The sequence below is a fragment of the Bipolaris victoriae genome, assembly GCF_000527765.1.
Source record: "Bipolaris victoriae FI3 unplaced genomic scaffold scaffold_28, whole genome shotgun sequence".
In the NCBI taxonomy this organism is placed as follows: Eukaryota; Fungi; Ascomycota; class Dothideomycetes; order Pleosporales; family Pleosporaceae; genus Bipolaris; species Bipolaris victoriae.
Window position 1 is genome coordinate 19,833 of NW_014575364.1, and position 10,832 is coordinate 30,664.

The 10,832-nt window shown below is 52.6% G+C and overlaps 4 protein-coding genes across 4 annotated transcripts; 1 reads left to right on the top strand and 3 right to left on the bottom strand.

Moving 5' to 3' along the window:
- Nucleotides 1-299: 299 nt before the first annotated feature.
- Nucleotides 300-962, bottom strand: COCVIDRAFT_14627 (hypothetical protein; the record flags this gene model as incomplete). The annotated part of the gene is made up of 1 exon (XM_014702661.1): nucleotides 300-962. One exon carries the CDS (start codon nucleotides 960-962, stop codon nucleotides 300-302), a length of 663 nt encoding a protein of 220 aa, XP_014558147.1.
- Nucleotides 963-1,560: 598 nt separating this feature from the next.
- COCVIDRAFT_25251 (hypothetical protein) lies at nucleotides 1,561-2,787 on the top strand (the record flags this gene model as incomplete). Its single annotated transcript, XM_014702676.1, has 1 exon — nucleotides 1,561-2,787. The coding sequence occupies one exon, from the start codon at nucleotides 1,561-1,563 to the stop codon at nucleotides 2,785-2,787; it is 1,227 nt and encodes a 408-aa protein (XP_014558162.1).
- Nucleotides 2,788-3,019: 232 nt separating this feature from the next.
- On the bottom strand, nucleotides 3,020-4,278 carry COCVIDRAFT_95114 (hypothetical protein; the record flags this gene model as incomplete). Its single annotated transcript, XM_014702700.1, has 2 exons — nucleotides 3,020-3,982; nucleotides 4,039-4,278. The coding sequence occupies 2 exons, from the start codon at nucleotides 4,276-4,278 to the stop codon at nucleotides 3,020-3,022; spliced, it is 1,203 nt and encodes a 400-aa protein (XP_014558186.1).
- Nucleotides 4,279-4,842: 564 nt separating this feature from the next.
- On the bottom strand, nucleotides 4,843-10,264 carry COCVIDRAFT_25253 (glycosyltransferase family 2 protein; the record flags this gene model as incomplete). Its single annotated transcript, XM_014702677.1, has 3 exons — nucleotides 4,843-6,217; nucleotides 6,270-9,908; nucleotides 9,966-10,264. 3 exons carry the CDS (start codon nucleotides 10,262-10,264, stop codon nucleotides 4,843-4,845), a joined length of 5,313 nt encoding a protein of 1,770 aa, XP_014558163.1.
- Nucleotides 10,265-10,832: the final 568 nt, after the last annotated feature.

Genomic DNA, 10,832 nt, shown 5'->3' on the forward strand with positions numbered 1-10,832 from the left:
GTTGTGCTTAATGTCTAGACTATATTTTGAAAAAGAAGAGCATTGATATGTATTTTTCCTAAGAGATTGTCAAACGTTTTCCATGTGATGACCTTGCTGGAGAGTGATTTGACCAAGTGAATAGTGTTCAACTATTGTCGGCTTTCATACAAGTGCAACCTCTGAAGGCCTTGGCCAGCTGGTTGTTGGATGTCGAGTAGCGTATTTCGTAGTACGACATCTGTTTGATATGTAGAATTGATTCTAGACATGTTGATAGTGGCATGACCAGTTGACAGAAGTACCCAGCAGCGTACATATTACAAGCTACCCGCTGCCTTCTTCCCCGCCTTCTGGAACAACTCTGGGTGGTCAATCGCGTACTGTGCGCCTGCCGCCCAGTGATACAATTTCGCCGCAATCACGTACCCTTCCTTGGCAAACTCCTCGAGCCGCGTGTACAACTCAGCTACAGGAATATTAACACGCTGGATATCCTCGCCCTCATCCAGATGCTGTTCGGGCTCTGGATCCCCTTCCTTCAGATGAATCTCCACCATGCATAGACACAGATTCGCACTCGTCATGCCGGGATCCGCAGCTACAGCCGGAGAGGTAGAGACAACGGTGCCCTTGTACCCTGTCTCCTCGTATAGCTCACGCACCGCTGCTTCCTCGGGCGTCTCATCCTTGTCGATGAGGCCGGCAGGCCACTCGACGGTAAATCCACCGACGGGTGGACGGAACTGGATCACCACGATGGTCGATGGTGGCTTGCTGGGGTGGTAGATGATGTTACCCATGGCCACGGCGTCGACGCCTGCGCTCCCGGTTGTCTTGCGGCTAGCAATTTCCCACACGCGGGATGCGCCGTGGGCGTCGGTGTAGGTGGCTTTTTGCAGTTTGATCCATTTTGCCTCTGATGAGGGGAGGTCCGTGAGAGAAGTTATTTTGGGCGTTGCCTTGTTATTGTTCGAGGCCATTGTTACGGCTTTGACGCGGGATACAAGTGTGGATGTGGAAGGGCAGGGTGTGCTGTGGAATAGACGATTGTGTGTCGCCTTGGTCGCTTTCCTTGTCGTGTTCTTGAATGCCCTTGTTAACATCCAAAGCGGCAATGGATGTTGTCGTGATTGCTTGTAGTAGACGGAGTGTGATGACGGCACTGTCTAGGAGAGTGAGGGGCACAGCTAGGCAGAGATGAGCAAGGCCGTCAAAGTCAAGAGGCTGTGTATAACTTGATTAGGAAACGTAATAGGAGGGTGCGTTTTTGCTTTCTCAAGTCGTCTAGATAGATGACAGAAGATGTGGTGCAAAGGCTCCAATGGAACGGTCACGATTGCAAGACCCCGCTGCATTAGCGTCAGGAACACACGACAAGCTTACCTTACGTCACGGGAAAGTATTGCAGGGATCAGATAAGCATTGGTTATCGATACAAACTTGATACAACGAAGTAAGCTTTCAATTCTTGCATGGTCGATATCTCGCAATTTCTCATGTCTTGTTGGTCATCGTATGGTTCTGTGTAGCCCTACTTGCCTACGTACACTTTTCTTTCATCACTATTCGCAATTAAACATGCTATCACTTCGCGCCGTCCAACGTGCAACGCCGAAAATTCCCAAACACTCAAGAACTCTTCATAGATCCTTTACATGCACAGCTCGCCTAGATGCAGACTTCACACACGCTGTGATAGGTGGTGGCGTCGTGGGACTTGCCATAGCCCGTAAATTGCAATCTCGGCCCTCAACCTCGACAGTCCTGATAGAGAAACATGGAACCGCGGGCACAGAGACAAGTTCACGGAACAGCGAAGTCATACACGCAGGGCTATACTATGGCCCCTCTTCTCGAAAAACCAAACTCTGCATCAGAGGCAAAAACTTGCTGTACGAACTGTGTGCCCAACAAGGCATTCCCCACCGCAACACGGGAAAATGGATTGTAGCACAAGATACCGAGCAAATGGAAGCTTTGGAAAAAGTGCACGACTTCGCTCAGACCATCGGTGTACCGACAAGATTCCTAAGTAAACAAGAGGCAGCAACAAGAGAACCCGAGGTCCGCGCCGAAGCAGGCGTCCTCGAGAGTCCCAGCACAGGAATCATAGACTCCCACAGCCTAATGCAGTACCTCGAAGGCGACTTTGAAAACAACGGCGGAATCTGCGCCTTCAACTCTCCTGTCACCCGTATCACACCGATAGATTCTGGCCGCGGAGGCTGGGAAATCACCACGACGACGACCGAAGAAACAAGCACCATAACAGCAGAAACCCTCATCAACGCCGCAGGCCTCTACGCCATCCCCCTCTCCAACACCATCTTGCCCCCTTCACGCCAGAAAACCGCCTTTTACGCAAAAGGCTCCTATTTTTCGTACAGCAGCTCCCGCCCCCGCACATCCACCCTCATCTATCCCGCTCCTATACCAGGCCACGCGGGGCTGGGCACGCATCTGACGCTCGACCTCTCTGGCCGCATCCGCTTCGGGCCGGACGTCGAGTGGACGGATTCGCCCTCGGACTACACTCCGAACACCAAGAACCTGACTGCCGCTATTGCAGACATCAAGACGTATCTACCCGGCGTGCAGGCTGATGCCATAGCCCCGGATTACGTGGGTATACGACCCAAGTTGGGGAAGTTGGCGGCAACGAATGCCGGCAAAGGGTTTCAGGATTTTTATATTGAGAAGGAGGATGGGTTTGAGGGATGGGTTAATTTGTTGGCGATTGAGAGTCCTGGGTTGACGAGTTGTTTGGCTATTGCAGAAGAGGTGGAGGGGTTGTTGTATCGATGATCTCTTTTTCATTGTTGTTAATCACTACTCCAATTGTTTATTTTGGATCTGGGTGGATTGTCTGGAGAATCTTGTACAAATGCGAATGTATGTAACAGATAATTCTGAGAAATTGATCATGACATAAGCATACAAAGTCTGCTGAATGAAATTTCTAATGGTGGACAACCCTTGTTATCCATGCATTAAATTACAACTTTTGATCACGTCTAAAGTTATATTCCCCAGCTTTCTACCTCTCATCCTCAATCTGTCTCCTCAGATCCTCCAACACGGCCTTTCTACTCTCCAAATGCGCCTGTAACCCCTCAACTTGTTCTCTCACCGTCTCAATCTCTTCCCTAATACCGCCCAGCCCCTTGACTGCACCTCCGTCGTCATTGTCGAGCTCTTTGAGCACGTTGCGCTTGTAGTCAAGCAAGAGCTCTAACTCACGCTTAACCAGTGCCGGCTTGCTATCTGTGTTGCGGCCATGCCGCCTCTTCTCGACTTCCTTCTCCACATCCGCCATCTTTTGCTCAAGCTCACGCAGCTGCTTCTTAAGCCGGACCTCTTCCCAGTCTTCTGTTGTGCGGCCACCAAAATCAGTGCCCTTTCCGCCTCGCGCACCGTAGCTGTTCGCGCGGTCACCGACACCCAGGCGTGTGAGGTATGCGTCGCCAAACTTTGCTTTGCGGCCCGAGGCTGTGTTCTCATCGCGCGAGGCCGCCCATCGCGAGTTAGCGCTAGAGTTGATGTCGTAGTCTATGTGCGCCTTTTCGAAGCTTGCCCGTAGCGACGGGGGCACACTGCGTGGGACGCGGAATCCCTCGCTTCGTTGGTTGAGAATGTGCAGGAAAGTCAGAGCAGCGTCTTTGCCTACACTTTCTCTTGCCTTTGGGTTGACCAGGTTCCATGCAAAGCGTATGTCCGAGTCTGGCACGTCTTCGAGACTGTCAAACAGCCCAGCCAGGCTGTCAAAGGTGATGTTGCCGTGGCCGTCGCGGTTCGCAGTGTAGATTTCCTCGTACTTGGCCTTGTCTCCGGGTGATATGTACCAGTCGAAGCCGTCGCGCAGGCCCGGTGTGTCGTCATCGTCTTCGACCGTCTCGTATGCGGGTTGTGAACCGGTAAGAGCGCGTGTCGCTTGCACAAGGTGTGCTTTTGATTCAGGCACTAGCCAGTCGGGCAGGACTTTAGGCACATCGACCGATACCTACGAGACCCTGATTAGTACGCATATGATGCCTGACTTTGTCGTGTGCGACATACCCCATTGATCAGGTCAAAGATGAGTCGCATAGCCACGCAAAACTCCTCAAAGTCCAGCTTGCCGTCATTGTCCACATCCGCAAGATCCCACACGCGCTCTAGTTGATCGTCTCGGAGGTGCGAGTTCTTGAGCACAGGGGCGGCCTGCGCGCCGTCTAGATGGGTACCGCCATTGCTAAGTGAGCTGAAGATCTCCCAGTACTTTTCGATTTCATCCTGCTCGATGCGATTCGGCGCCATGTTGCAGGAGTGATGTATGCCTTGAGAAGGAAAGGAAAGTAAAGTAAAGTAAACCAAGGCGGTATGGGAGACGTTTGGGTACAGTTGCGGGCGGTCGGGATGGCGGAGCTGTCTGGCCGCGACTGGTGCTGGCCCGGGGGTGGGTACGTACCATCCATCGGGCTGCTACTGACTAGCCGAACCCGCGACACCCCATCGTCGTCATCCTCTCCACCACCAAACCATAAGCTTAGCACCCATGTAGACTGTTAAACAGCAGCTACAGCTCACTCTAACGACCTCAAATCACAACGTTCATACCATAAAGCAAAACATACAAAACATTCCCTGAGGTTCGATTCGATCCTTATTTGTCTAAGTACGTAGCAACTCCTTATTACACTTCACATCAACCCAACAATGTCAATACAACCGAAAAACAAGAGATTCCCGCATTTTCCTACTTGGTTTACGCCCGTGTGCAAAATGTACAATCAAATGATAGACTGCATGCATCGTGCAAAACATGTAACAAACAAACACCGCTAAATGCAACCTTTTTCAACCTTGCTCTATCCTCACTGCTTAAGCCATGTTGGCAAGCTCGTGATCAATAGCCTGGGCAAGGAAAATCTTGCGCTCGCCCGTCAGCTGCACTTGCAGCCTCTGCTCAGCAAGCGCGATGATCTGCTTGCGCGTTACCCGGTCCAGATCCGCGTCCTTGAGACACGCCTGTACAGTCTCGATGATCTGACCATCACTAGGTCCGTTCATCATGGTCTGGAAGTTGGTAGTGCTGCCTGGGCGTGACTGGCTGGCACCATAGCTAAGAGGGCTTCGTCCGCGAATCGGTGGTGTAGACGCCATGAGGTTGTCCGAGCTCTGGAAGCCGGCCATGCTCTGGCGTTGGCCATAGGGAGACGCCGTGTTGTTGCGGTAGTGGTCGCTCATGTTGCCCATGGACATGAGACGGCCGTCTTGTGGGTTGTCTTGGTACCGCGTCATGTGCGAGTATGTCGACTGGCGTCCCTGCATGCCCTGATAGGGACCGGGAGACTGAGGTGGCATGTGCGAGATGTGATGCATGTTGGACAGGACGGTCGATGCTGGTTTGACTGACGAGTAGACGGATTGCATGTCGTTCATCTCGTAAGCCTCGTCCTCGTGTGCGTTGAAGCCGCCCTTCTCAGTACCCATACCGGGGAGACCACGGCGACCAGGGAGGTCGTTGCGTTCAGCGTACTCGTCCCATCGCATCATGGGAATGGCCTTTGGATCAAAACCCTCTTCGTCAGTCGTGAGGACTTGCTTGGTTCCTTGTTCACCAATAACGACACGAGTGTTACCCCACGAGAAATCGTCCTGCTTCCAGAACGAATACATGGGAAGCGCCAGTGAGTAAATGGGGAACGCCATGATGTAGATGATCATCCATCCAACGTGTTGCCACTGTCGCTTGATGATGAAGATGAGTGCCTGCAGACCGTACACGGCAGCCAACATGATAATGGACAGCAAGGGAAATTGTCCTGTGCCGGAAGAGACCATGTAGACTAGGTAGACCAAGTATGCGCAAATAGATGGCAGGATGAGAGTACCGAAAAGATCGACAAAGACGACGAATCGCATGGAGAAACAACAGAAACCGCAGAGATCCTTCAAGAAGACAAGTTCAGCCAAGTTGTGAATGGTGGAGTTGATCCATCGACGTCTCTGAGAAAGCAAAATGCTCCAGGTATCAGGAGCAGCAGTGAGAGCGTAGGCGTCGGGAATAAACTTGTACGACATGTGAGGGAAGTACTTGGTCATCAAGGTGGTCAGATAACGATCCTCACCAAGTGAGAGCAGGTTCTTCTTGTGCAGTGTGTCAACAACGCAGTCGGCATAGTCCTTGATGATCTTGTCCGAGATAAGCAGAGGCTTGCCCTTGTCGGCAGTACGGAGACGGTACATAGTGAAACTAAAGCACGTTAGTAACGGTGTAGTCATGGAGTCAATGACAAAATACTCACCAACCAGGCAAACAGGTAACACTGCCAAACAAACTTTCGAAAGCCTTTGACAGATGATGCGAAATGTAGTACTCGTAAACTTGGATCATAGTCCACCAGGATCTGTCCTCATTTTCCAAGCTCGTCTCACCACAGATACCGGCAATCTTGGAGTCGTGGGTACAGGCTGCCACAAGACGGTTGAGAGAATCAGGCTTGACTAGGGTATCGGCATCAATCATGAGCAGATACTCGTACAGCTCAGGGTCCACACCGATAATGTTGTTGATTTGGTGGAACATTTCAAGCTCGAGAGGGTTCATAGCAGATCGGTGGTGGACACGGTTGAGGAAGCTCATGAGCAAGATCTGAGAATCACGCTTTCCACGGTTACCAGGCTTGGACTTGGATTGTTCAGACTCCTTGCCCATCTTGACGACCACAATGTACGGAACAACGTTGCCTTCAAATTCGTAGAGACCGGAGTAGACCTTGCCGTAGTTGAGCTGCTGGCTTCCTTCACCAACAGACCAGAAGGGAAGCGCTGGCGGGTCGACCTTGGGATCAACACCAAGAATGTCGAGCACAATCTTGGGGGTAGGGCGATCGTTACCACCTCCGACAATCATTCCGTCACAAATGACACAGATGAGTTTGCGCTTGTTGTCGTATGCGAGAGCAGTGAGAGAGTCGACACTCTTTCGGATAGAGTCCTCGCCTTCGGTATATGCTGGAACTTGGCAAATGACAAATTTGTCCTGGTTGGCCGGGCGCTTTCGGGAACCCAATTGGAGAGCAGCCAAGAACTTGATGACAATGACTGAACAGAGCATAATGGTAAAGGCGAGAAGGATGTAATCGTTGACCACACACTTGGCATCCTTACGGAAATCCGTCCTACCAACGTAGAAGAGATTGTCCAGGCATTGAAGATTGAAGGCTTGTGAAGTGTCGTTGAGTTTGTTCGAAAAGTCCTCCGAAAGCTCGCCACCGGCGTTGTTCTTAACCATGTCCACTAGTTTGGGGTCGAGGAAGTTGTACTGGGGAAGGTCTTGCATATAGTCGATTGTAACGAAGTAGTTTGTCAAATCGTAAACCTTTTCCTTGAGCCTGAACCACATGCGGTTGTTGTCTTGGCCTTGATTTTTGATGTCGTCAATTTTCCAGACAAGTTCTCCCTTGCGGTATTGTTTGATAGCCGGGAGGAACACTTTGGGGTACCAGTCTTCTTGTTTCAAAGCCTTGCTGTCAGGCATGTTGGTTTGCGAGCCGGAAGTGTGCACAGCCAGAGAGTTGAGGCTCTCTGAGATGGAGGTGTTGAGCTTCAACTGCAAGACACGGTTCTGGGGGGTATCCTGGATGAGATTGGGGCAGGCAAGATATAGCGGGGGGATGATGTAGGGGTCCATGTCGGCTCCGGCCATTTCCATCATGCGCTCGTTGGTGGTCTCCGTGTTGGAGTCACTGTGCTGCTTCTTCCAGAAAGAGGTCAAATCGTAGACAGTACCGTGGTGGCTGACAAAGTAATCCTTTGCGCCCTGGTGAGCGGCCACTTCTTTCGTGTTCCATACCTTGTCTTTATTGGGACACAGGAGTTTACCAAAAGCGACAATGTAGAAGACAATGGTCGCGTTGAGCAGCATAATGAGTATAACCAGAACGAGCTTTTCTCGCCATGCCATGCGAACATCAGGTCGCTTCATTCGCCCAACCCATTTGAGCAGTGGTGAAGGGACCCAAAATGTGACTGCCCAGACGAATGCAACCCATATTCTTCGGGAAGTGGTCAAACTGGTCTGAGTGACGACACCATTGCCGGAATTCTCGAGATCAAAGTAAGAGACACCCTTGTTTTCATCGCCTTTCATACCAAGACCGTAATCACCAGGTCCAGTAGTTGGAACTGTAAGGGCGGTGGGAGCAAGAGATTTGGCATCCGCAGCAACGCCCGCGTGAAGACTAGTCGTGCTCTGGAACGGATTTTGAGGAGTGGCCGATCGCGCGTCGGGAAGAGGCGGGAAGAAGGTGCTCGCAGTGGGTGGGAGCTGATTGTTGTATGCGCTGTCCATAGCACCAGCACCAACCATGCCTCCCATGATGCCAGAAGCACCAAATTCTTGGGTCTTGAGGTCGAGTTGTGACTCTGCTTCCCACCATACGCCTTCTCTGACCCATACACGCTCCTTTCCAACCACAACTTCGCCGTTGCTCCAGCCACGCTGTAGAACCCAATTTTGAATACCTTCCTGGCCGTCCATGCAACCAAGAGGAGCATATCGGTCATGGAACTCGTGGTGATCAAAATCAGCAGTGAAGTCAAGGTTGCGGTTGCGTCGGTTGGCCCATTCTGGGAGACGCCACTCACGTAGTTGGCGGGAGATGACACCCGCTTGCCATGTGGAGTTCAGATCCTGGTTCAAGGATGTAGGGATGCTGTCGGAGGGGTGAAGTGCGAGCTGAAACCAGACTCTGCTGCTAGCCACAGTCATGGCCAGATCGAAGCGGCCGTGCTTGCCGAGAACGATACCGCCGTTGGGCACGGGGTATAGCAGTTTCTTCACGAAGTTGTCTTGGTCTGGAATCTCGAGACCGAGTTTGTCTAGGACAGTCTCGCGCCTCTCCAAGTCGCCCTCTTTCTCGCGCAGAGCTGCGCCATTGATACCCAGGTCGGCACCGCAGACTTGCATGGCCTCCCTCATGCTCTCAAGCACCGCGTTAGCGACTGGGGGTACGGGTACGCCGTCTTCGCGCATCTCGGCATTGATGCCTTCGCTATCGTCGAAGACGGTACGAAGTGCGACCGCCTTACCAAGCTCACGGCTGGGAATATCGACAACAGTGATGTTGACAATGTCTCCGTCCTCGGATCCACCAGGTGTCATGATACCACTGCCATCGCTGTCATCCATAGCGTAACCATTCTTGGCGCGTTGGATTTCGCTCTTGATGGAGGCATTGGCGTGGACAATGACAAAGTCCACAATAGCCTCGTAGAGACCACCGATGACAACTTCGCGCTCGTTGGAGGCGAGTTTCTGGCGAAGGGTGCCCTCGGGCAGATCCATGAGAGTCTCGACATCTTCGCACACGGCTGCAAGAGACTCCTCATCCATGAAGTAGTCCAAGGTATTGCCAAGCTTGAGCAGACCAGTCAGGCAGCTGATGAGGCTGGTCATCTTCTGACCCTTGATGCCAATAGCCTTGAGGTTGGCGCGGAAATCCTCGGCGGCGGCGGCATCGTCGGCATCGGGGAGGTAAGAAGGGGGTTCGTAGGTGCCGGAGCGGCGGAGAAGGGCGTATTTGTCGAGGGACTGGATGTCGAGATATTCCTTCTCCTGTCTCGATGCAGAGCTGGAGTTGAGGTAGTAAAAGACGTCAAACGCACGGAAACCGGCTTGCGAGGGAATCTGGAGTAGGCCCTGTTGGACATCAAGGCCGGATGTGGACAGCTTGATCTCGGCACCGACAACAGTACCAGCAAGATTAATAGTGAAGATGGAGGCCAATGCAGAGTATCGGGGCGCGGAAGGATTTTGGGGGGTGACACAGTGGGTGAATGCCTTGAGAGCCTCAAGGGCGATGTAAAAGTTGGAGGGAAGCGAGAGCGGCAGACTAGACACGAAGGGAGAAAATAGCGAGGGGCTTGATTCATGGAGCGAACTGAAGTATTGTTAGTGAAAATGGCACGAAATGCAGTCGTGATTGGGAAGAGCCTACGCCAGAACTATGCACCCGTCTTCTGCTCTCCTGCGAGCGTGTTCCCACGCCTTGCGGCCCAGCTCGAGGTCGACGGTGCCGCCAATACGGTTGTCAATGATGCTCTTGGCATTGACCCAGGTGTTGACGACGAGGCTGGTGCTGGCCTCAAGGTTGTATGAGCGGCCATTCTTGTATGCCGAGTTAAGGGTGTTGAGCAGCGTGGTGGTGGAAGTCTGCGTGGGCTGGGCTCCACCACGCGGCGCGGAAGTCGAGGCCGTCGAGTAGACGGACATGCGGGAGTTGTTGACGAAGCTCATGGTGACGGGCTGAGGCGGGTCGCCCCTTCTGTAGATGCGTGGGCGTCGATGCTATAACGAGGGTTTGCCAGGTGTAAGGGCGTGTCAAGTGTACCACGGTCCCAAAGTGTCAGGGACGGGCGGGAGGAGATGTGGATTAGCGCCTGGTGCTGGACGCGACAGCAAGAGGCAGGATAGCGAGTGAATGGATTAAACGACTGTATGAAGAAAGAAGAAAACGGCACACACACATACACAACGAGAGAGACTCGTCGGACGCAGATAGAGAGCAGCAGAGCAGGCCGGCGATGTTTGTTGGCTCGAGGCGATGGGGGATGGGCGGCCAGAACGAAAGCGGAATGGCGCGGTATGGTTAGGGGGGGTTAGTAGGGCGGCGTGTATGGATGGCGATGAAGCGGGTGCAGCAGCATCAATGCATTACTACGCAACCAAACATGGATGGCGGCTCTTGGTCCTCGTCGTCCCCGTGGTCCAATACGAGCGGGTGGCGCTGGCGGAAAAGAAGGCTGACGAGCCTACCCACCCCCCTATATTTAGCCCGTTTACTGTTTTGTGCCGTTGATGGACA